This window comes from Pyxicephalus adspersus, chromosome Z, assembly GCF_032062135.1.
Source record: "Pyxicephalus adspersus chromosome Z, UCB_Pads_2.0, whole genome shotgun sequence".
Classification (NCBI taxonomy): domain Eukaryota; kingdom Metazoa; phylum Chordata; class Amphibia; order Anura; family Pyxicephalidae; genus Pyxicephalus; species Pyxicephalus adspersus.
The window spans coordinates 24,708,894-24,736,378 of record NC_092871.1 but is presented as its reverse complement, the minus strand read 5'-3'; the positions used below and the strand labels follow the sequence as shown (position 1 = coordinate 24,736,378).

The window sequence follows — 27,485 nt, the reverse complement described above, 5'->3', positions numbered from 1 at the left end:
TAGCAGTAGTTTTTATGGAACTTTCACTTTTTTCCTTGCTTGCTGTTCCATGTTTTGATATCTCTTTGTGATTTACAGATCTGTAAATGATCTCTGTATTTGATATCAAAGGGAGATCATTCTGCAACCTTTGTGTACAGACATGCTGTACAAACTTTACAGGAAACATGGGTTATAATAAATTTACATGTATTTTTCAGATTATATATATTAACACCATTTAACAATATATACAGTGTATCCTAAAATGTATACAGAGAATAAACTTTCCTTTCAAAAGAATTTTTGGTAGGCACCTGTCTCGTAGTTATTGAAAACCAATGGCATGTTGACACAAGCTTGATTAAGATACTTGACTGATACAAAGAACAAATGCCAAGTTAAACCTCAATCACTATCACATTGAAACTCCCAAAACTTTCATTGTTTTAACATGGGTAATTATCATGGGATGTTGCAAGATAATTTGTCCAGCCTACTTGTGAAACTCATCATTTATTGTAATTGAAGCAATAATGGGAGGCGGTGATTGTGTCTACATAAAGGATCCCTGTCTTACCTGGGGAGAGAAGTGAACAGGAGGTTGGACCAGTGAGTGGTTGAGCTACAAAGGACTCACACAATTACCTAAAAGGCACGGATATAATACATCCACTGTTAAGAGCTGCTTTCAGGAATGGGTTTCTCCCTGCCTAATTTCCTCAAATGCTGCAACAAGAAAGCCAGCAAGGACCTTGTGGTGAGTGGACCAGAGGGATCATGTATGAATTGAAGTGTCAAGTGTCTGGGAAAGTAGCCAGATGGACGTTTTCTTTTTTATTTGAGTTTCTTAGCAAGTGTAGATTGAAGTGTGGTATGTGAACAATGTGTTAACAAGGAATTCCAAACTCTTCTTATTCTTCTTCTCCAGACTGAGTTTCATCAAAGACAGCAGATTTATGACGCAAGGGAAATTTTATTTATATTTCCTTTTAAATCTATTACTGATATATAGTAAAAGTGTATGTGATGAGCGATAAATAGTGCAAACTTTAAATGAACAGACAGGGATTTATTTATAAAGTAGTGGAATTGACATTCACTGAAATATTTCTTGGTGGACAATCGATTACTGCCATTAAAAGACATGGAATTGGAAGATTCTCCACCAGGGAATGTTTCAGTGAATGTCAGTTTTTCTGCTTTATAAATGGACCCCACAGAGTTACTAGATTTGGCTATAGGGAACCAACATGTCATCATTTTAAATCGGGTTACTACTAAACTTTGCACATCATAACCTTTTTATTAGTTTTCTTATTATCAACCAATCAGAGAAGATCTTTCATCACCTAAAATCTGATGACTATTTTAAGCTACCTGACTTTAGACATTATAACCCTTTGTATTGATTCCCTGCAAAATCTTAGTAATGTGATAAATTTTTAGATTATCAGAAGTTTTCCTGAGCTTCTTCACTGCTGACATCATTCATATCTACATCTCTAGCAAAACTCAGTGTTAGAGACATCTGAATCCAGGAGCAACATCACTCACAGATGCTTATTGGCTTTATAAAAAACATTTGCATTTAAAAGTTGTATTTTTTCTTTACTTTTTACTTGTTGATTCAGATCAAAATAATACCATGTGTTGGCAATCATGAGAAGCATAACTCACGCTAATATTGCAATTCACATTAATATTTATGTTTCTCTCTAACACAATTCACTCATGCTTTAAAGTTTCACGTCAGTTGAGGGTGAAACATTAAAGGACAAAAACTTTCTCTGAATCCTATGCACTTTATATGGTAAAAGCAAAGGGAATGCAACCATTTTTTTTTAATTCCAGTGCACTCACATCATGGTATTGTCTTTGACGTTTGTACATTAAACGCTGTGAACACTCTGTCCTGGTTTCATGATTGTGCTCTTGTGTTGTCACTCTGTCACATGCCTTTCCATGGGGACTATGATAAAGAGACACACAATGCACAGACATAAGCCTCTGTTGTCTCCATCAGGAATCTCACTTTGGCATATGCCATGCAGCAAATGTGTGTTTGCAGGAGGTGAATGAAAAGAGGCTGTAGGAGATCATCATCTTACATCATGAGATACAAAAAAGGAGGAAAAAAAAGAAGTAAATATTTGATGTTAGGTGCTTTGAAAAAACAAATGTCATTTAGTTAGGATTTATGTCTAAAGCATACAGATTTGAATCTCTGCCAGTAACGATTGCATGTTTGCATTAAGCACTTAAGGGTGCACCTACCAAACAGGAATTTCTCCTTACTAGCCTGGGCTGTTTAAGCAAATAAATGTATTCTGATCTGGAGCATTTAATATATGCCAGAGAACAGTAGTAAGGAAAGTCTACTCTTTTATAATGATAAGTATGACGGATTTAAATATAAATCATATTTTGATTCCTCTGATTATCTACATGTAGTCAGTGTATGTCTGAGCTGTGCAGAATTATACTATTCTGGAATCCAAACCATCATACTTCATGCTATATCGTATGCAGAATAGACTACAACATAAACATGTCCAAGAGGGTCAGAAATGACAAATTCACTAATCCACATGGTTTTCATAATGTTTTCTTCGGTTCTGCTCTCTGAACTAGAATGGCTGCATTCAAATATCCTACACAATTGTTAATAAGTAATTTTTTTCCCAAGTGTTTGCTCATGGATTTGATAGTAAAGACAGGAAACAGAATACAGTAGCAAACCAGAGATTAGTGTTATCTGTTCACTGAACAGGACTCTGGACTGCCACATTATACACTTAGGAGTATGTAAACCCAAACATTGCATTTCTCTTACTTGCTCCCTGTTAGCCTGTTCAATATACCATGGAAAACATCTTTTAACAACTATTTGATAAGTAGAAAAAGTTATGTGCTGACGCTGGAAGCAATCAATTGGGCTTGAGACTTCCTGTGTACTCTGCAATAATATCTCAAAAGTTATTAACCTGCCCAGGTAAGGTCTGTTAACTACAGAGCACCCTCATGTTATGGAGATTAGTAGAGGGGAGGGGGTTTTATGGTCTATCTCTTTGGATATAGTGAGTAAGGTAAGGGCCACAGTGTACCCTTTGAAGCATCTGTTAATTCAATTGAAAACCAATTATATACCAAGCTAGGATTATCCTGTAGATTGCCAATGGGTGCACCAGGCTTGCCAAGATGTGCCTTCCTTCCATATAGCAATACAATGCATTTGGTGTTCAAACTGCATCTTCTTTCTTGTTCTTTCAGCAACTGTATTTAGCATTGTAATTTTGTCCCTGAGGAATTTATCTCTACATAGACTTAACTGTAGAAGTAGGCAAACCATTGTAGATTGTACAATACAATTTTTAATTTGTATCAACATATTATTAGTAATGTGTTTCCAATATGCTCCCACCTTAACCCTTCTCTCCTCTAATATATTCTTCAAAAGTCTTTTCATTCTTCAAAGTTAACTGTACCAAATCTAGTCCTTTCTCTATTGCACTGCTCACGTTATATTGGTTACATTTATTATGAATACATTTAAATATGCTATATTGGAGGTGTACACTCCCCAAAGATGAAAGTTCAAACATAAGAGACTGTAACAATTGGTCCAGTAGGTTCCCAATGCTTTCCTTCAAGGAGCAATTTCCAGCCACAATCAGTTTGCCCAGCTTCACCTCTTTTTCAAATGTTTTAACCTTTGGGCTGGTATTGAAAAAAGAATGTGTTTTATTTTTAATGAAGTGTGCTGATTTTATTTTGAGTTATCAAAACTTCAAGCATTAGGCTGCAAATGTGCATACATGTCCCATGGCCTAACCACTTCTATATTTAATCCCATGTAGTGTGGAATGTGTTAGGGGGGCCTCCATTGTTCAATTATAAAATAAAAGGTCCATTGCTTTATATATTTATATATATATATATATATATATATATATATATATATATATATATATATATATTGTGCTGTACTTTAGATGTTTGCTTAAAATTCAGCTGAGGATCAGAAATCCAACAGAGCCCTCCATCAGTCCCCCATGATGAATATTCTGCAAATACCAGATTACTGATTTTAACCTAAAGTATGTAGAATGTTTACACATTTCAGTTGTATCTGTATACTTTATGCTAGTTAAATATTAAGAACAAGTGATGGGATCTTTGTTAATCCAAATATTTCTGAAAAAATTATACCTGAAACCAACAGGAGCCAACTGGACTTCATTTTTTTGTCAGATAAAGGTGAAGGCAAGTTGTGATTGGTAACTCCTTGTAGTTCTGCTTATCTTTAGTGAATGACTTGTGTAACAGTAACATTAATTTCCTCTTTTAAAAGGATCCAACTGCAAACACAGATGAAAACACAGAGCGTGGAAACTGGTCCAGTAAATCAGAATATCTCCTGTCTATGGTTGGATATGCTGTTGGCTTGGGCAATGTCTGGAGATTTCCATATCTCACATTTCAACATGGAGGAGGTAATGCACAAAACTGATTTGACTGACTTTGAGTATCTTGCTTAACTTTTTTGGTTGGACAGAATATTTATTTTAAGGGCACTTAAGCAGACTCATCTGATTCCCTTACACCTATACAATGTAAGAATCTCATGGCTTAGATGTGTGCTTAAAAAGTAGGTATCCCCCCTTCTGTAATTAAATAAGTAGTAGCCAATACCTAGTACTTAATTACACGAATAAGAAAAAAGAGAAAATAGAGAAACCACAGTATTTTGGCAATTTCAAGGAGAATATATTGCTGAAGTGTCAAAAATTAAATGATAAAACTGGAGTATAGTTTAAAAATAAAGAAACAATTTATTGGTCTAGGACCCATTAATCAGTCATGGGGACAGTAGGCTATCTCTATACATAACCCAAAAAATACAGCTTAAATTATTAGTGTCTAATTTCCGGACGAGTTTCGCCCAACAGGGGTAGATTGACCAAGGTGTGGCTGATTAATTGGGAGACTGGAGACCCAAGCCCACCATAAATATATATATAGTCTATTTTGTAGTTCTATTTTGCTAATCTTACATCTACCAGTGTTCCAGTCAGTCTAGTGATATAAAAGTAGCATTTTCATGCTGGCTACTATTGTTCCAGTACTATAACCTAAAGTCCATTTCACTTTCTCTGCCCTCCCTGTAAGTCAGGTTTATCACATTGTATGATACCACATACCTAGATTACAATTCAATGGGTTGGTATGGTGGGTTTTGAAAGTGGAAGCAATGGGACTGATTCAGCACTAATGTGTAAGACAACTAAGATCTTAGGTTTCCATCTGACAAATGCTATCCCCTACCTATTATTTCACTGTTTGCTTGAGCTCCTGTATGGCATTTTTTTCTTCCCACAATCCAAAGAAACACTAATTGGTTGAATAGCTTCTTGTTGAAATAATTCTAAAAATGTAACTGATTCTACACGCACATCCCTGATGGTCTGGAGCCACATGATAACAACGCTAAATCCAATCCATTGATTTGTGTTTTTTTATGGTTGCCTTTAGTTTATGAACTCTGCTATAACAGAGATTGATATAAATAGTAAAAAGTATTCTGTAAAACACTGTTGCTAAAAAATTCAAGACATAAAATTCATGTATATCAGTGTGTAGACGGATACAACATAATCTATTTAATCTATTCTGCCAAGTTCTTTTGCAGGCAATTCAGACATTTTTAGAAATTAAGATTTTTACAACACTTCCAGACAGGAAAGGTTTTCTCTACACCATTTTTAAGTACATTTTAAGGATAAAAATATACTGAAGAGTATTGCTGTGATTTCACCTTTTACAAGAGGCTGTAATGTTTAATGTGTGAACAAAAAAAATTCACATCTTACACAATGTTTACACAAGATCACATTGTTCTGGAACATTAACAATGAGGATCATTTATAATAACAGATTAGACTGGAAAGTGAATGGGGAGAAAACTATTTTATACTATGCCTAATAATGTGAAATAAGCACAGGATTGTAAATTAGATTGAGAAGCAATTATAAATTGACTTGACATTATGGGACCGGGGATAAAATGACCTCCTGTGATTATACCCAATTTTTTCACAATCCTCAATACTTTTTAATCAATTTCACATTGTATGTACTGTATTTCTTTATAGGTGCCTTTCTTATCCCATATACCATCATGCTGGCACTAGCTGGGTTACCACTCTTCTTTCTGGAATGTTCCCTTGGCCAGTTTGCCAGTTTAGGACCTGTGGCTGTATGGAAGATATTTCCAATTTTTGAAGGTCAGTGCCACTGGTGGCAAATTGTTGATATGCATGACGTGTAAAATAATAAAAAAGAAAACTTAAATATACAAATATACATTGTAAATAGATAATAATTAAATCGAGGAAATAAGTAGATTTCTTCAGCAGTGGTGGACATAGCCAACAGTGGGCCCCTGTGTAGAACTGACTTGGATTCCCCCGGATGAGTCAACATGGGTGCCTTATTAGGGCCCCTGTTAGCTGGGAAAGATACAGCGCCCTCATGCAGCAGCACTCTTAGCACATATCTGGTCTATTAAAAACTGGCTGAATATTGCTGCTGTTATTTGCGCCTTACCATTCCATCTGAGACTGAATGTGGTAATTGTAAGAGAAGACTAATTAGTTTTCTTTTCCCTTTCGTTTTTAAATATGTACTGTTTACACTATCACCTGTTCTTTTTTCCCATCACAGGAGTGGGAGTTACAATGGTCCTCATTTCAACTCTAGTTACCATTTACTACAATGTGATCATTGCATACAGCTTGTACTATTTGTTTGCGTCATTTACAAGTGTGTTACCGTGGTCAGAGTGCTTTGACTGGTCTGACAGCAAGTGCAGCAAAATACCCAAAGGTAAATCTAAACATTAATTTACTGATTGTTTGTTTGTACACATCATCCGTTTACCCAAATATGTTAATATGATGTTGTCTTACTTCATTGACCCTCGCTTACTAAATCAGTGATAAAAATCAATATGTTTACAGTACAGGGGAGGGTGAGTAGGGACAGTTCTTGTAAGCACCAAGGAGGGTTATTAGTGCTGGGGTTATCTGGGGTAAAATTGGCAATAATTTATTATTATGATTTAGCAGATAAGGTTGTGTGGCTTCCGGGAATGACTATCTGTTTCCAGTGGGGGAGCTGGGCACCGGGGATGTCTTGCATTGGGCACCAAAATGGCCAGAAATAACCCTTTTATAGGTTTTCTTACTCTTCCTGAAAAATGTTGTAATATTTTAAATAGATCTGACATTTCCTCTTATGTTACCTTTTAACTCTGCTTTTCGTACCTTCTTTCCTTCATTTCCTACCTCTTTCTTTTTATGCCTCCTTTCTGCTTCTTTCCTTCCTCCCCACTACGTTTTTTTCTTCTCTCTCTGTCTTTCTTTCCTTTTCTCACTTATGTCTCTCCATCATTCCCTTATCTCTCTTTTCCCTTCTTTTATCTATTTGTTCACTCTCCTATTCCCTTATCTATCACTTATTTTCTTTTCCTTCCCCCTGATTATTTTACTCTCTCTGTCCTTATTACTCTTTCTCCCTAATCTACCTAAATCTCATTCCCTTTCTTTTTTTTCCCTACTATATATTAAACGTTGACAGCTGTTACATTCTAACATGTTTTATACTCAGGTTTCCTCGTCTCAAATGAACCAACAAACTGTTATATTTCAATATAGCTAATGATTTTTTAAATACATACAGCATATCTTGATCTAATTGATTATTACCACACATTTTTGGTATTTGAAAGTGATCAAAACCAGAATTTCAATTCAGTCATTTGAACATCATTGAACATTCTTCTAATTGAAAGATGTTTCCTAAAACAAATAAAAGAACTGACATACATATCTTTTTTGTCCAGCTAGCAACACTTTCCCATACATGTTTCTCCATTTTTGGTTGTACATAAATAATTCATATAAAACACATCTTTTTGCCCACGACTTATCTTTAAATTAGACCTAAACGGTATCTATCTTCTTTATAGTTATAAAAGCATTATATTTCTGGAGACCACCACTTAATAAGTTACTTGTAAATCAATTAAAAACAATCCATGCTTGACTATCATAGGTAATTTATTGACTGATTTCTTTTTCAATTTTAAAAACAATGATACATTATCTTTACGGTAGAGAAAGCATATCTATCTATGTCCAGTGTTCATATGCCAGACATTGTGCTAACAAACAAGACAGATTGATTATTAAGGTCTTTGTATGATCAATACTCTTTCATTACCTGCTACTGATTAATAATATCTTTTTGTCCACAGCGTTTTGTAACATTACTCTACAGCCAGGTTTTATTGAAACAGTAAATCTTACCTGGGTCACAGAAAATAATTACACATGCTTAGCAAACACGACTATGTATATGGATACCGAACTTCCTAGCAAACAATATTGGGAGTGAGTATATTCATTGTTAATGTTTGACAGATGGGGGGGGGGGTAGTGCACATAATGTGGTACTTCAATCTATATTAATTAGGAGAGAAAGTTTGATTATAGAAATCTGATATCAGTATATGAACAGTATAAGGCACGTGTTAACCTTCCCTAGGTCTTGAAATATTCTACTATCATTAGACGGTAGAGCTGGCCAATACAGTAAACATAATCTTTCCAATTGAGCACAAAATGATAGCATCAATATCAAAATAATGGGAGGCCAACTTTAAGGAAACCTGTTTTGTGAAAAGTACAGGGGCTGCAGTTTCCTGGGAGTCTTAAGCTTTCTAAATCAATGACTTGGGATTAATATGCAACCAGTAGAGCTGGACTGATGACCGACCTTTCAGTTTAGGTTTTTTTTTGGGGGGTCTTGCATTGTCCAACCCTCCTGAGCCTGTAGTTAAAAAAAAGATTGTATATGATTCTCAATGAGTTACTGGCCCTTCAAATCTAAGAATGGTTTCTTGGTTTCCTTCTTCACAAATGCAGTTTAACTTTTAAAACCATGGTTTAAAGATGTTCTCCCTAAATTTCCAGTGGACCCTCCACTCCCCACAGTTAGATAATTAACAGTAGGTTGTTAATGTGAATCATACTTCCATATGTGGATTGTGCTACCTGCTTGACCTAACTGAGTGTATAGAAGTTACTTTCAACTTCAGCTTGAATTGTGAATTGTTAGAGCAGCCAGTTTTACTGATAACAGACTTTGTCACCCTTTGTAGTAAAGTGGCACTTCGTCGATCCAGTGGACTTGATGAAACAGGAAATGTTGTCTGGTATTTGGCCCTGTGCCTCCTTTTGTCATGGATAATAATCGGTGCTGCTTTGTTCAAGGGAATAAAGTCTTCAGGGAAGGTAATATGCTGCATACCAAAATACATGTTGTACTGTATAGTATTCATAAAATGACAGTGACATATGCCACACATACAGAAAGATAACACAGATGTCATCTGTTATGTTCTGATCCACTGCATTTCCCCTGTTTGTTGAGAACTCAAACTTCTATCTTGGAAGAATGGATTAGTTTGCGACAGCTACATCCTTTAGATAAGAGGATTATGCCTGCCAAGACAGAACAGACCTAAAATGTATTACCCTCCCAATCTGGTTGCTTCCCGATTAAGAGTTGGGTAGATGTACCATTCATGTCTCATGTTATCATGCCAAATATATACAAACAGCCATCTAATGTAGCCTATATGTATGAATTTATTTATAAATTGTGATTTGATGTTGTTACAAAATTCAAAGGTCAAGCACTTCAGGGAACAAAAGGTGTATAAATATTCATTAGCATTCAGTTTGCTTGAAACATAGAAGTTTGGAAGACAAATTATTGAAAATGATCTGAACATCTTAATGGGAACAAATTAGAAAAACAGTTTTCTGGCAGAGCAAATACTCAGTTGTATTTCTTGAAAATAACATTGAATCAGTGTTAGATTACTGCCAGATCAGACCTCAGTGGCTGTACTTACAGTATTGTTCATGTCCTGGAACTAGCACTGTATTCCAGTATTCCAGTGGGTCAATGGCAATCAGGATGGGGGCTTCAGTTGTGCCTCAGCTATCAACCACTTTGAGAGGTTGCATTGAACATGTTTTGATGACTTCTAATTGGTTGTCACACAAACTATTAGGATAAAGGTATATTTTACCAAGACAATTAAGTAGTCAGCTAGGTAATTAATATTTGTTACCAATGGCCTAAACTGTAAGGAGCTTTTCTATGAATTGTCGAATGACCAGTGACTTTGTTTAGCTTTACTATCGTAGATTTAGAGGTCTATTTAACAAATGTTTTGACTTAAGATTCACCCAATTGTTACTCAAAAAATTCATTTAGAAATTCCAATTTCCACATTTTTATTCATTGGATTTAATTAGCAAATTAATGAATGGGCTTTTACTTCCTATTCATACATTTTGTGATTGAATCCAATGCGCATTTCTCACCACTTTCTATACCAAGGACAATGGTCACCAATACAAAGGACACGGGCAAAAACAATAAAAACTTAATAGAACATTCATTACATTTCAACTATATCTAAAATTGAGTTTAAAAAATATTTGGGCTTTTCATAAATTCTAAGAGATATCATCAGGTTTAAACACATTTGTAAAGCTAGCTGTGTTCATGCTGAGCCTCCACTTCATGAAAGTCACATTCAAAGTCAATTAGCTCCTGTACATAATTAGTTGCATCTGGCATAAAAATATATAGCACACCACTATCTTCTACAGTCTACCATTAACAGGCTGATCATTGCATTGACTAACCCTGTGGGATAACCTATCTCACTATAATACATTTTTTAACTACAAAAAGCAATTGCAGATATTATCCCATAAATGTAAAAATATGAACCCAAGTCTCGAAATGTAACCTCATAGAAAGTACTTCTGTATCTGTCAATAAACCAATAAAATCATTGCCCTGTAAATGATACACGGAGCCATGCATTAAAATGCATTACATTGTAAACCATTAAGAAAGACTGCATCATAAAAGGTACATATGTACCTAACATGAAAGTAAATTACCTCATAAAGAATCCATTTCTACCAAATATTAACACACTATTGCTTAGGTAGCTTAAGACTTTGAACTCGAAAATCAGATTATGTTTGGGTTCCTTTAACTTGGCTACTGCATCGCTGTCTGCGGTGTGAAATACTGAAGGATACGCACTTTTACTGTCAGGTTTTTAATATATGCTTGAGAAGTTCCTGATAATTAAAGGTATGAATCCATCTGAACAGCAGCACACTTGTGAATTGTAAATCATGTAGGATGGTCTATGGCAGAATGACATGTTCTGCAATATATAGCAGTCCACAGTGTCTGTGCTTTAACTATAGCAAAGAAAAATCATCACCGGGATCTTTAAAAAAAAAAAAAAGGGAGCCTCAAAATATTAAATTTACTGTTACTCACATAAAGCTCAAAGTATGGCATCAATTAAAAAAAAAAAAAAAGTTTGGCTGTTTTTTTTAGGATAGAAGCAAAATATGTGGGGGCCAGCATTATTTTATTGAATTAGAGTGCTAATGTACCAGGCATATCTGTTATTACTTTTTATGGTGTTATAATAAGATGACATAGCATATTAATCTTGTGATGTTTGCTTTGATAGGTGGTATATTTTACAGCTATATTTCCATATATTGTATTGTTTATCCTCCTGATACGAGGTGTTACCCTGGAAGGAGCCTATGATGGAATTAGTTTTTATATCGGAACGCAATCAGACATTTCAAAACTGGCTAATGCAGACGTAAGTCTCTGTACTTTCGACAAAGAAAGTGTTTTATTTAGGAATGTATGATATAAATTTGTTATCGTATGATTGTCAGGTACTCCAAGAATATTTTTCAACTGAAGAAAGAAACAAGTGGAGGTGTTTTTTATATCAACCAATTAGATTTTTGTTTTACTGATTTGCTCCAAGAATTAACTTATTTCCCATTCAAATTAAGTCCTCCATGATAGTGAAAATTCTCATTCTTATCAGAATGGTATTTTATATACAAAGTCAAGATAAATGGGTCTAATAAATATGATACTTTAATAGATAGAATATCTAATTAGTCATTCAATTTGTTGTCAAGTATGAGAGCAGCCTATAAAGCAGACTTATGAAAACTTTTGGTCTTGTAATACAGAACAGAAGTCACAGACCATAGAGAAAACACTTTTCTGCATCTTTGTTAACCTTGGCAAATGTATAACCTTGGAACACATTGCTGTACATACAAATATGAGTTTTCTGTACTCCCCAATAAAATAAATATACTACATTTCTAGAAAAATATATTATACATTTGTACTTTTAGTAATTTGAAAGGTATTGAAATTGAAAGTGAATTGTGAATAAATTTAAAGCTGTTCTTGTATTATCTAATTCCTATTCTTAGTAAAGTCAAGGCAAATCATTAGGAAATAAACACTTTCTTCTATACTTGAATATGATTTATGAAATATATAGGACTGTGCCTCAAAAGGATAAAATCCATGAGGACCTTTTCCAGTCCAATAAAGATCACTTATCACTGACTTCCTTAGCACAGGATATGGTATTAGGAGTTTCCATTACTGTTAGTACTCTCATCTATAGATACTGGCAATGATTTTGTTAGGTTGCCTTACGAAGAGCACACTGCAAATAGTAGATATCACAATACTTTTAATATTTTACTTCTTGTTCCAGGTTTGGAAAGACGCTGCCACCCAAATTTTCTTCTCTCTGTCGGTGGCATGGGGAGGACTAGTGGCTCTTTCATCCTACAACAAATTTCACAATAATTGTTATGCAGATGCCATAATGGTGTGTATAACAAACTGCCTGACCAGTGTGTTTGCTGGATTTGCCATCTTCTCTATACTTGGTCACATGGCTTTTAAAGCACAGAAACCGGTGCCAGAAGTAGTGGACTCAGGTAACTATCCTTTTATAAACCTTTCCAAATATATATTTAATTATGGCTGCATATAATGGTGTATGCTTGAGAATATTCTAGTAGCAGGAGGCCTTGGGCATTAAGAGGCTAATGGGTTTTATAAGCATCCCATGCCAAGGTACTAAGAATAATGCATCAACATAAAATCTACAATGTATAACATTTATCTATTTTTTTTTGCTGTGTATTTTGTTTTTTGATATATTTTGACATATGGCCATCATGTGCATCCCATCCACTCACGATTCTTGAATGACAACAAGCTCTTTCTGAAGTGGTGATTCAGAACCTAACCTGAGTTTGACTTAAAGGACTGGATTAACTATATTCACACTGCCCAAGACTAAACCACTAAATTGATCACTTGCACAACTTTTTGCTCTTTCCTCCCCAACTGAACTGTCCCTGGTCTGTCCCTTTAACATCTTAGATTTCGATTTTATCAATCACTTAATATATAAAAACGAGGTAATATGTCGATATTTCCAAATATAAAAGTTTTACGACTTAGTACACTCAGTTTTCAGTGGACAGTGGAACAATTACTGCTAATAGTGCAAAATGTTGGTTGTGAGTTAATTGGCTCCTGACACAAATGGCCCGAAATTATAGATTAAACAAAGAATGTATATGTCTGCTGGTATCCTGTGGTAGGGTCATTATGCCGTAAGGGACTGTTAGTAATGGTACTTTTGTAAAAACTCAGTATGTCCAAACTATCTGAGATCTTCATACCCCTATATTTGAGAGCAGCAATAAATGCAATATATTAAAGTATTTTGGTAACTTTTCACATAATCCAATAATCCTTAGAATTATTGACATTGTAATGGTGATGTGAACTCTTAATTCTGCTTTATTTGGCTGTATTTTATAGGCACCTGATAATCAGGGATGGGCTGCATACTCTGTTCTTATACAAATACCTGTCATATTGAAATTAATATAATCTGTTGTGTTATTCTTCTGTAGGATTTGCATTAGCATTCATTGCATACCCTGAAGCTTTGTCACAATTGCCAGTGGCACCACTTTGGTCGATTCTGTTCTTCTTTATGTTGCTGACCTTGGGGCTTGATTCTCAGTTTGCCTCTGTAGGTAGGTACAGCTAAAATACCTACATCTCAGCCAATGAATACTATTTATTCTACTAAATATACATCTATGGACTAAAATTGGAGTGGTACTACTTTAATTGTAATACTGCATTGCAAATAATTGGTAATGGGATATTGGATTTGAAGATCAGGAAAAAATGGGTCATTATTTAGTTTACGGTAATGAATATGGGGAGGCAATGATAGAATTAATAATGCTGAATAGCAAGGTTTTCTTATGCCAACCAACACCTAATTACTGGGACTTAAGGCATATAGAAATCAACACTACTGGAAGTGTTGGATCCTATGCAACTTTTTCTTTGTCACTGCATTGTACAATCAGAGGAAGAGGTAAGAATTCAATCAATGTTTTCTATGGAGATTTCACAAATTCTTATTTTTTCAACAAAGCCACTTTAAGCTTTTATCTAAATCTGCAAGTGTCTAAAAATGAACATTGGCCCTGATTTATAAAAGCTCTCCAAGGCTGGAGAGAATACACTTTCAGAAGTGAAGCTGGGTGATCCAGCAAACCTGGGATGGATCTGGTCCAGGATTCAAAGCGTTTGCTAGCAAATAGCTAATGATTTTTAAAAATCCATTCCATGTTTTCTGGATCACCCAGCTTCACTTCGAAAAGTGTATTCTCTCCAGCCTTGGGGAGCTTTCATAAATCAGGCCCTTTAACATAGCAGAAAACATTAAGTAAAAGGACCACAGTCTGGCCCTGAGAGGGTGCTGGAACATTTCACATTTCTTTACCCCTCAGGTGTTAATAGTTCTAGCTGAGTAATCAGATTTAAGTTGTGCTCCTCCTTAGTGAGTCAACTAGAAGATTTTATGTGGTGGGAAATATTCAGGTTTGATAAGTATGGAATATAACCCATCATGTACGTCATGTTAAAACATGTAGTCATTTAGATTTCCCTGGTGAGACAAAAAAGCATCAAGCAATATAATTAAAGGACATATTGAATGTTGGCACTTTGCTGTTTGTACCCTGAGGATAGAACACTGAAATCACAACAGGTTAAACCAGAGCGATACCAATCAGAACGCTGATATTCTTCTCTTTAGCAATTCATATGTGTTACAATTTGACTATGCAATCTGAGTACGATCTTCTTCAAATGACCAAAACTATGTTGTACCTAAACTACCCATACATTTTTTGTAAAACTGGGAAAGCTCTTTTAATGGTCTGCCAAAGTTTGTGGTAGATCTAAAGAAGATGTTACAGCTAGATGTTTGGGAGATTTAGCATAGGCTTTGAAAACTGGTGGGAATCTAGCAAAACTAGGAAAACGTTGTTTAGGTAATCTATTTTTGCTTTTGTGTTCTAAAAGCACATTTGAAGGCAAGCACATTGTTGGTTTTTGGGGGTAGCCACTCCATTGAGGTAGGAAGTATACCCGTAGTCACTAAAGCTGCGTACACACTTCCAATTTTTGTCGTTGGAAAGGATCTTTCACGATCCTTTCTAACGACAAGGGAGTGCACGATGCATGAACGGTGCTGTACATACAGCACCGTTCTCCGAAATAGCTCCGGGAGGGGGAGAGCGACGGAGCGGCAAGCTGCTGCGCGCTCTCCCCTTCCCTTTCATTAGGATCGGCTGTTGTCCATCGTCCGTGGATCCGGCAGGTCGGTCGTCCGGACGATGGGCGACACCGACTGTACACACGGCAGATTTTCGCCCGATAATTGGCCGATGCCGATTATCGGGCGATAAAAATCTGACGTATGTACGTAGCTTTACTCTTTGGCCAGATATGTGGTTGAGTTAATTTGCGCACTGCCCAATCCATACCAATGTGATTTGACAACTTTAGAGTGGAGGAACTCAAAAGCCCTGACTTCAACCATACTGGACATCTTTGGGAACCTGGACTATGAGCTGGGTCTTCCTATCCAACATCAATACCCCACACACTCTCTTAAATTTGTGGAAAGCCTCCACTAAGGTAGGAGAAGTGGGACGCCATATTTTCCAACGTGGTTTTGGAATTGAATGTGAAGCTTGCTCATAAAGAAGTGTTGGCCAAGTGTCCACAAATGTTGGGCCATATAGTTTAAATCATTCAACCTAGGTTAGGCCAAGCATCTTGCAGCATCCTCTTACTCCCTATTGTGTTGCCAGAGGATGAAGTGAAGGGTAATCTTTCCAAAGGGCCACAGACAGAAGTAAAAAAAAAAACTGGCAGGGATTTTAATCGTTCTCTGCCCTTTCTAATGTTTTACATTCACATACACTTTAACACGTGTGGCTGTAAATGCATCTTCTAAAGCCAAGCATTTACTATAACTTTGCTGACAAACTTCTGGATCAATATAGAGACAAAGGAAAAGGTATTATGTCATCATATTTTTGATCTTGAACAATGTATAAGTGGATAACAAAAGCTATATCAGAAACCCTCAATTATTGTAATAATTATAAGCAAATTAGGTGTTCTACCACTTTTTCATACACAGAGTGGATGTTCAATTCAGTGTTTCTAAATGCCATGTAAGCATTCTTATTAGGTAATAAATATCTTGCCAAGCACAGAGCAATAATTAATAAAAGCTCCCACATCATCCAACATTCTACTAGGGTGCTTGACATGTAATTGAAACACACCCACACCGCTGATTACTACTTTACATCAGTACAGAATAGAATTAAAACAGCAAAATAATGTCTACATTACTTCATTGTGGTGGATTTTGTAGAGTTATATAGCAGGTTCTTTTTGGAAAATAAATTTTCCCTTAGTTTTGTAAGTTAGTTGGGTGAAGTTTTGTTTACTTCAATTATCCAACAGTATGGAAAGAAAGTCATTTTTTACTTTATTTTTTCCTTTGTACTTTATTGTTTTTTTTTTAAGTCAACACATCACCTTATCTACAAACCTTTACTTTGCAGTGATCATGCTCTTTAGTAAGTTTACAATTTTGTAGTCTAGCTGTAAATTCTGTATATCACTGCCCATTCTAAATATCTAATTTTACAATAAATATTCTAACATATCTGTTTTCTTTACCAGAAACAATTACAACCACCATTCATGATGCATTTCCAGGGGTGATGAAGAAGATGAGAGGTATTATTACTATAGGAGCCTGTATCATGTTCTTCTTACTTGGACTTGTCTGTGTTACTCAGGTAATAAAGAGTTTTGCTTGTTTCTATGATTCGTAATGCTCTGTTTCTTGGTTGTCATCTTATCATGTGTACCCTGTAAATGTAGTGGGCTAATACACTGGGCCTGATTTATAAAAGCTCCCCAAGACTGGAGAAGATAGACTATCATGGGATCCTGTAATAGATTTCTTAAAATCATTTGCTATTACTTCACAAATGTTTTTGAACCTGGACCAGATCCATTCCATTTTTGCAGGATCACCCAGGTTCTCTCAGGATAGTCTATCATTTCCAGTCTTGGAAAGCTTGAATAAATCAGGCCCACTGTGAAGTCATGGTCCACATTTGTCCTCATTTCATTCCTATGTGGATTAAAGAAATGACCAATGTTTTTTATACTATGTCAGCTAAACCTTAAAATAAATACATTGTAGATGTATTTAATACCTTATTAAGCATTAGTTAACTATAATTAGCCGTAATTAAGTTTTTCTTACCTTTCCTTAGCTATTATTTTGTGTTCTGTATTTCTTCTTTTTCTGTTTTAATTTTCTTAGCAATAATATGTTATTTTTTTTTCATTTTAACCAGCCACCAACTAGACTAACTACCACCAGCCAATGGTGTCTCTATTTACTTTGGAAATCCATCTCCTAGTTATTAAGTAATCAATGCTCTCGGTGGCCGGTGCTAATCCCTATAATAACCGTCAGTCATTTTGGAGGCTTCCCATTATTTATCCCCATTTGGAGTTTTTTTTTTTGAAAAGAAATCTTCAAAATAAATTTATGACTTGCCACTGCTAACTTCTTTTTAAAGAGAACAAGAATACAGTAATGTTCTGTATACACAATATTTGCTCTAGATATAGTTTTACCCTTACAAATTTTCCTTTTTTATTTTTAGCATTGTTTATAATTCCCTAGCTAGGAGGTTATACAAACTAAACTGAACCTACAAGGAAGTAAAAGCCTTTGGGTTACATATGCCAATGCATTGCCTCAATATCAATACATGGGCAGTGGTTGATTATTAATTAATATGGAAAAACTGTATTGTTATACCTGGCTCTATTTTATGTAGCTTTGTTTAACAAAGGCAGTCTGATGAACTCACATAGTTAATGGAATAACAAAACAAACCGGTCTATCAAATTCTTTTGCAACTCTAGAAGTGTTGATTGAAAAGAGGACAGAACAAAAAGTTTTATCTGCTTGATCTGAAATGAAAACATGACTTTAGTACATATAATGTTGTAGAGTGGTACCCTCTTGTGGCCAAAGTGCTGCAAAAGTACAAGAAATGTGTCTTTTATTTTATATATTAACTCCTACAATGTATTCTCATTTCACAGGCAGGAATTTATTGGGTGGATCTGATTGATTATTTCTGTGCTGGATGGGGAATACTTATTGCTGCTATTCTTGAGCTTGTTGGGATTTGCTGGATATATGGTAAGAAGTTTCACTTGAAATGAATACAGTGTGTTTATGGTTAGCTTCATATTTATGTCTCTTAGATTATTATCATATCAGTATTTCTATAGCGTCAACATATTACGCAGCACTGTACAATAAATGGAGGTAGCAAATGACAGACAGATACAAACAATGAAACAATGGAAGAGGACCCTGCCTACAAGAGCTTACAATCTAAGGGGTTGGGGAAGTATCACACATTAAGAGGGGGGATATAGGAAAAAATGAGAACGTAGGTGAGGGTTTAAGAGACAGAGGAAGATGGGTAGGCAAGTTTGAAAAGAGAAAGTAGGGCCAAGCCAAAAAGGATGGGAAGACCATTTCAGGGAGTGTGGGGACAACCCTAGAAATGTTCTAGAGCCATGCATTTGGCGAGTGTATGTGGGAGGAAATCATTAGTAGGTTAGGAATGATACTTATTGGTAAATCCCATTATTGTTTTAAATTGCTTCTTAAATTCAAAAGGAAAAACATTATTTGGTCCTTCCTTCATTAATCCTTGGTGCCGGTTCTAAAAGAATTTCCTGTTAGGAGGAGCAGAGAAAGTTTAGGCATAGTCGGTGATGCACAGCCCACTGTCCTTCCTTCAGACAGGTGACAGCTAGAACTTATACTTTAGTACAATGATGAAAAGCCCTGCTGTTCTGCACAGGGTTATGCAGACAGTTGGTGCTGACATCAGATGAGGGTAAAAGAAGTAAATGTCGTGATCTAGCAAAAGTTTTTAAAAAAACAGAAATCCAGCTTCTTCTTTTTAGGTATATTTTGTACCTTCTAAGCATAGGTTATTTCCTGCAGGGGTGTAAGTGGATCATCTACAAGTGGAACCTCCACTTTAACACGTATACAATGATATTTATGGTAATCATTACTCATAATATTATATTATAATAGCTTTATACGTAATCTTGAACACACATAAAATATAGATGTCCTGCCTATTTTATATATCAGTAAACAAAACAAAGTGTGTTACTCTAAAGCAACTAATCAGATAAATCATTTTGTGCTATTCTGACCTTAGGAGTGAGTAATAAGTGAATTGTGAATGGTTGTGCTGATTTATTGAATTGTTCACAATCCTATTTGCTTTGTTTGCTTAGCTTGATCAAGTATTGTTTTTCAAATATATCAAGTCTACATCTTTATTTATTCTTGGCTGTACCAATCCAATCATATGTGGTCATCAGTACACGTTTCTTTTGCCTTGTATAGGGGTAAATCGCTTCATAGAAGACATTGAAATGATGATTGGGAAAAAGAGCTGGGTTTTCTGGCTATGGTGGAAAATCTGCTGGTTTTTTATAACCCCCCTTCTGCTATTGGTAAGTCTCATTTCAGGGAAATTTAAAATCTAACTCTATTAGTTTGCCTGTTTTTTTACCCTGGTGCTAGTAGTAAGTGGCAGTGGACCAAGTATAGCTCCCTATTTATGATGTCAGTGGGAGAAATAGTGCCTAACTGTAGTATTAATGAAAGGAACAGTGCCAATCAATTGGATTCAGTGGGAGGAAATGTGCCCCAATATTAATGTCAATGAATGGAATAATGCACCAAAGGCTAGTAAAAGACAAGCATGGGGCTGCTTTCAGCCACTGTTGTTCTAAACTATTCCTTTGATGATATTTATGTCTTAAGAAGACACAAAACAAAGCTGTAATTTTTCTTACAATGTTACAGCAATAATCATGTACCTCTGTTTCACTTGATTTGGGATATATATATATTTATATATATATATCAGAAGCAGGTATGCAGTTTAAGTTTCAACTGTCCTTTTTGCCCTTGGCTTCTTTCCAGCAAGCCATTGTAATAAATATCTACCCCTTATCTAAAAAGTTCTTAAAAATATTACAGTGTTTTTATTCTTTGGACCAATATGGACTATTCTGCTTATTTGGATATTCCAGGTGCAATAGGCAGATATTTGAATTTATATTTATTGGTATAAAAGGTTCAGGATACCCAGTTTTTTTCCTAATATTTTGAATTAAAGCCAGGGTTCCTTGGGACAAAATACAGCAAAACATTTTTATTATTATTATAATTATTATTGATAGTATTTATATAGCACCAACATATCCAAAAAGTCCATTGTCATGTCACTAACTGACCTTTAAAGGGGCTCACAATCCCATGTACCTATCAAAATCTTATGTGATTAACATAGTCTAAGGACATTTTTTGAGAAAAGCCAATTCATTTATTACGTTGCATAGATGGAACATACAAATGGAATTTTATGAGTACAAGATAAAATATTTAGGGTCCTTTCTACTGTAGTATTACATGAAATACAATAGAGAGAAATAAACCTAAAGAACAGAAGAATTGTGTTGACTTTAAACATTCAAACATGTCTAAGCATTTTAAGAAAATGTTTCCTTTAGTTGAATGTTTAAAGTAAATATGCATAAAAAATCTAAACTAAACAGAGCTATATTTTGTGATATTTGCATAAATATACTAAAATGATACCTGACATTCTATGAAAACTCTTTCCTTTTTCTTACTTTGCAGGCTATTTTATTGTGGTCATTGGTTACCTTTGATTCTCCAAAGCATGGTGAGGTTGAATACCCTGTCTGGGGAGTTGTTTTAGGCTGGTGTATGATCATTTTCTGCATCATTTGGATACCTATATTGGCCATTGTAAAGATATGTAAGGGACATGGATCTCTACGGGACGTAAGTAGTTTTTTGGTATTGCTATTATGGCTCTTTGCCCATGTCATGTATTTTTCATAAGCTTTTGAAGCCTTCTATTTCTCTCCCCCCCACTTCTTCCCTATCTTTCCTCCTTTTCTTTCTCATCCATTCCTATTCTTTCCTTTTCCTTTCTGCCCTTTACCACAGTCATTATTTTCTCCTTTTATTATCTATTAGCGTTTTCGGAAGATCTGCCGCCCAACTCAAGACTGGGGTCCTGCTCTGGAGAAGCATCGCACTGGAAGATACAAAGACACAATTAATGTTCAGAAAGATGCCAACACTCTGGAGATTCCCACAATCGAAGGAGGATTATCGGGTTATGACAACAAGGCTTTTTCTTAGTTTTAAAAAAGGGAACACCAAAACAGAACTACTGATGGAATATAATTTAAACAAAGACTATCTTATTATATCCACAGGACCTGGAATGTTTATATTCATCTGATTCTAGTTTTTTTCCTATTTTTTATTTATAATCTTTTAGCAACATAATGATCGTTCTATAATTTTTTAAAACATGCAGCAAGAAGACAATATTGTAAATATTGAAAACGTACAAATTCAAGGCAGGAAGTCCCAAATGTGTTCATGGGCACATTAAATATGATGACAAATGGGACCAGAGTAGATGGATTTTTAATATGGCAGAGCAATAAGGAGGTGTAAAGTACACTTACCCAAGAAATTGGAAACTGACATTTATTAGACTACTATTAGTAAAATATGTAATTGAGTTGTTGCATTGTGCACATCATCGTTATAGTATTTTTTTTTTTTTTTTAAATAAACCTGTTAACTTCATTGTTCATTTTAAAGTAATTTATATGGAACTACAATAAACAGACAAACTGAAAACTTGTTTATGATGGCATTAGCTGATGAGCACCTTCAATTCACCTACGTCAATCTAACATTATTTTCATCCCTGGACATGCAATGTAAATTGCCCTAAAGACCCAAAGCTTGCAAAGATAAACCTGCCAGGGTAACAAATAGCAGACACCATATGCAGGCACCATAGGCAAAGCTCCTTCACTTTTATGTAGTATGAGAGCTTGCATCTCCCATGAGCCCATTAAATGATTGACCACCTCGAGGAAGGGATAAAAAGACACGCTTTCTTACTGTTAGGAAGTGTCAGAGCCTTGCCCATTAGAATGGCAAAGGATTTGTCAATAAGTGAAATAAACCTCAATGAATGTATTTTTATATTGTCAGAGTCTCTGTCATTATAAAAATGGTTCAATATCATAGACCAGTATTAGAAATAATGTATTGTATACTGTGCATGTAATAAAAATAAAATGTAAAAAAAAGGTTCAAGTACCAATGTATATATATATACTGGAACTGCCCTATCACTGTTGGTATTCATACTGTATACCAGTAAAATATGTAAGATACACAGACGCATAGTAATTTAAATGATACTTATGTATTTTTTTAGCATTTGTGTAAAGATTTGGATGCTGTGACATTATTGCTGTTGTGCACAAATTGTACAAAAACTGATGCAAAACTGCAACTTCTTCAAATCCAGTGGCCTCATAGGTACTGTAAGCTTATTTTGTCTTGGGCAGAACCAAGCAAAATGGTGTTGTTTCTAGACAATAGAAAAGAATGTACAGTATGTTTACATTTCTATTTTTTTTTAGTTTAAGTGCCTTTAGTGTAATGAACACTGAATATTTCTCAATTTTGTAATATTTTAAATATTTTTGCCAATCCACAATTTAAAAGGGAAGTCCACAAAAGTTGAAGCATCAGAGGATTAAATTCCATCAACCTCTTAAGTGTCAGTAAGTTTTCAGAAGTATATATATATGTTATATATCATATACTTCAACTTTGTACACCAATGTACTTTTTATGGATTTAGGAACTTAATTTTTTAAAATAAATATTAATAATTTGTAATTTACTTACATGTGATTTTTTGTCATTTTAATATGATCCTATCAATATTAAAAATGTCATAATTTTCTGTCTGTGTAGTTTATGTAAGATATGTTTTGATATGTCTTACAAGAGTACAGCATAATATAGGGACTAAGTTCTGTAACTCATACTTGGCAACTTGGAAAGATTGAACAAATCTAAATAAAATATATAAACATCATGTAACCAAATATTCAATAAACAACAAGTATTATTACATGCAAAATGCATACAAATATTATACACAAATAATAGAGAATACTTAATACAAATCTCAGGAGAATCAGGAGACAATGGTTGTGAAGACTGCACACAGTACCCATAAGGAAGCGGACAACAGGTACCCAGTTATGTCATCGGACCAGAACGCTATTTAAACTAATCTTAAAGTTATATAATAAGTAATTTGATTGTTAAAGGTTTTTTTTTTTGAATAAACAAAAGAAAATACAGAAAAACAAACAATATACTGTATACAGAGGAAAAATAGGTGCAAATCATAAATAAAGAAAACATAAAATATCGAAACAGCAAAAATCAGAGTAAATGTCATTCAAAACTATATAAAGAGGTACATACTTTCAGTATATAACAATGCGAATGCAGCAGAGGTGGAACATTACACAATATTATGTATTCTGTACATTACACGTCTAAAATATCAATATAACAGTGTGAAGGGATTTGAAAAATATGGCCTCCAGACAGGAGTGCCCAGAAATAACCCAGATAAATCAACCACCTATTGTAATCCTGAGAAAGTATACCGAGATAATGGTCACTGTCCTTAAACAGAATCCAATTCATGTAGCCCTGGAAATTCTCCTGTGTGCAATCCCCGGGCACTAGAGGTTAATTAACCTCTATTTGGTATCATAGAAATAAATCCATGTCCCAAAAGTCAATAAGTGAATATGTGTGTGTTATGTTTAGATTCTTTTTGATACATAAATAAAATTATTGGTTTTAACTGCAAAGCCCTTGAAAGTCCCACTTTGGAACTCTCTTTTTCAAAAAGTCTCATCACATAGTAGCAGTGACAAAGACACTACTGGTGTTTACTCAGTTTGGAAAGTTATGGGACCTGGAAGCTGTCATCAGCTGTGTCTAGACAAAGGACCTCAAAGCAGTTTCAGTGATGTGGCTATGGTTTATAAAGTTTATTTTTAAAAAACTTTAAATATACACAGAATTCTAATATGCTTTAATCGTATGTTCGGGAATTCTTTGAAAGAACCAACAGCCAACAAAGTTGAAGCATTATGCAACCAGATAGGTTCCCAGTTTTGTTAGAACTAGACTACGTCACTGCCCCTCTAAAAACATTGTTGCTTATCCAATCATCCTTTCACTCTTTATCCTTTCATCTACATTTTCTATCCTACTAGAAGGGTGAAGTGAGGTGGGTCACCTTTGAATTATCTACACCAGAAATTCTCATCCAGGGTTGGGAATAACATGTAGTAGGCTTTTGTTTCCCTGGCCCCCAATAAATTGGTTTTAGTAGGAGATCCTTGAAACCTGGAGTAAAAAGATAGAGAAAGGCTGATCTACATAATAATAATAAAATAAGAAATGGTCACCTTGTGTTTTAGAGAAAAGGTAAAATAAAGATTAAAAAAAAAATATTCTTGAACTCCACAGTCTATTATACCAGCTCATTATATAATGTGTTTAGAACAGAATATACACAATATATTTTCAGAACCTTCAGTAATACCCTATTTTGCAATGCGATACGCTCTTTAAATTTGGCTTATATCAGCCTTATCTTATGTATTAGTCATTGTTTAGACTAAAGAAAGGATTAAAGAAGATTATATAACAAAGGACAAGTCTGTATTTTAACCATTGCAACATTTTTAACTTGATTGAATTGGATTCTAAATATAACAGGCATTTAGACATTCTTTGTTTTCTTCACATTATTGCATCATAGTAACCCTTTTAAACTACTTTGCATTGACATGTTGTACTATACATTGAGGTTGAATTACTAAATGATGATTGGAGAATGTTCACCTACCATATTAGATTAGCTGATAATATGTTCACTTTTATTCCATCATGTGACAGGTGTATAAAAAAATTGCTTGCATATGATTGAATAGTTATTGTATTCATTATTAGGACGTTCTCTATTCGTTTAGTAAATCAACCTCTGTAAATGTATTTATTCTTTTGCTCTAAGGGTAAAGAATGTTTACATTGCAATGTTAATAAGGTGAATCGATGTTCACTTTAATCATCCAGTAACATAAAATTTTTAGATCCTTTGTACAAGATTTGATATTCAGAATGAGTATAATACTATCTTGTTAAAAACCCAGCACGGTGGCCCAGAAGGTTAGTACTCTGGCCTTTGCAGCACTAGGTCCCAGGTTCGAATCTCGGCTACAAAAATTGACCTTAGACTGTTTTAAAGGTGCAGTGGGTCTGATTTATTAAAGTTCCCCAAGCCTGGAGAGGATACACTTTCCACAGTGAAGCTGGGTGATCCTGCAAACCAGGAATAGATCTGGTCCATACATTTGCTAACAAATAGAAAATGACTTATAAGAAATCCATTCCAGGTTTTCTGGATAACCCAGCTTAACTGATGCATCTGAATCCTTTTCAGCTTTGTAGAGCTTTGATAAATCAGGCCCTATATGTATATACATACACTAATGTGGCCATTATAGAAGTGCAGAGTGATGCCTGCAGCAGCTTGCACACCCCCAATACAACCTAATGCTGAGCTGTGCAAAGACCCAACTTTTCCTTGTGAAGTCAAAACTTTCTCTCTCCTTTCTACCTATGACACATCCCTAATGGCCAGTCACTATGATAGTCTGGCTCAATTTCCAGTAGGAATGTAAATATAGCACGATAAAAAGGGCAAGCTTTGCCACTATTAAAAGAAAGAATAGGTTGTGGGTCAGAGCCGAGCAGTTCAGACACGGCAGTTGCTGCGTGACACTTTACACCAGTTAGTAACTTTTTTGAGTAACAGAGCTAACATAACCTTTTTGCTGCCAGAATATTTTTATTTAAATCTGCAAAAATACATGTTGCACAAATGCAGCCCGGCAAAAATGATCAGGCAGCTCTACAGCCATAAGCTTGTTTTAACACCTTGACTGCCTTGGTGTGTAAAACATGACTTTCACATTCAAAGGATGTTTTCTTTTGTTCATATTGGGGAACATACTGTGTAAAAGGATTCTTACATAAAAACAGTGCAAAGTAAGAATGCCTCTCGAGCCTGCCCACAGCCAGTGGCGAGTAAAGCCATGACATCATGTCAATGCCAACTTTTTAGGACAATGTTAAGGTATGTTATAACGAATCTTTTATTTTACATACAGTGGTTTGCATAGGAAGAGGGTCAGAGACAGATATTCAATTAGCATGCATTGTGTTGGGCTTTAAAGCTCAAAACAAAAAGGTAATATGGAATTAATTAGTTGGCATGGTTGGAAAAATTAAAGTACTGACAGAAAATGCAAGGTAGGCCACAAGGCTGAGAATTTTTGCTCACAATTTTTACCCTGGCAGTAAAGAAAGAAGAGGAAATCCATAGCCTTCTGAGATACTTGCATTATATATTTTAGAAGGCTGTGGGCTGCTCCTTCACGGCATGCCCAATATTAGGCAAGTGCTATTAGGGGCTTTCCAATATTGTAAAATAAAACCGGGGCTCAATCTCACACATGCATAGTGAGATTGGCAATTTTTGCTTAATTTGCAGGAAGACACATTACCTGATCTTGCACCTGTGCAGTGCCAACTTGGGTGATGTGAAGAAAGAAGATGGCTGCACCCACTGTTCCAACCATTTTGAACTCATGCATGGGAACTCATTGGGAACAATTTGTGGAGGATCTAGGTCTTTTTTGGTTAGGTAAGTTTTTTTTTCTACTTTAAGCCAAATGCTAATAGCATTCAGCAGGTGACACATGCATCACACATGCCCGAAAGTTTTAAATTCTGAAAACTCTTCATACAATTTAGTTATGGAAGAGAGCAAAGATGGGGGTATCTGGTAATGGAATGAATATTATTAATATTAACCGGGAGACCTTTGCTTCAATCTTTTTATTAAATCTTTGAACAAGCATGATAAAACAAAAGTCAGAAGTTGAAAGAATCATCAGGGGCGAAATAGCAAAGGGCAGAGTGAAACAGAAAAAATAAT

The 27,485-nt window shown here is 35.1% G+C and overlaps 1 protein-coding gene across 1 annotated transcript; it reads left to right on the top strand.

The window, feature by feature from the left end:
• The first annotated feature begins 565 nt into the window (after window positions 1–565).
• On the top strand, window positions 566–23,351 carry LOC140344088 (sodium- and chloride-dependent neutral and basic amino acid transporter B(0+)-like). Its single transcript, XM_072431016.1, has 14 exons — window positions 566–739; window positions 4,334–4,475; window positions 6,135–6,266; window positions 6,706–6,867; window positions 8,300–8,435; window positions 9,206–9,338; window positions 11,627–11,767; window positions 12,701–12,929; window positions 13,923–14,048; window positions 17,080–17,198; window positions 18,532–18,631; window positions 19,871–19,980; window positions 21,176–21,343; window positions 21,542–23,351. Exons 1-14 carry the CDS (start codon window positions 677–679, stop codon window positions 21,707–21,709), a joined length of 1,929 nt encoding a protein of 642 aa, XP_072287117.1. The 5' UTR covers window positions 566–676; the 3' UTR covers window positions 21,710–23,351.
• Window positions 23,352–27,485: the final 4,134 nt, after the last annotated feature.

Coding starts and splice junctions, on each gene's coding strand:
- LOC140344088 (XM_072431016.1), top strand. CDS start 677: ATGGGTTTCTCCCTGCCTAATTTCCTCAAATGCTGCAACAAGAAAGCC. Junction 11,768..12,700: donor CAAAACTGGCTAATGCAGAC/GTAAGTCTCTGT, acceptor TTCTTGTTCCAG/GTTTGGAAAGACGCTGCCAC. Junction 17,199..18,531: donor GACTTGTCTGTGTTACTCAG/GTAATAAAGAGT, acceptor CTCATTTCACAG/GCAGGAATTTATTGGGTGGA.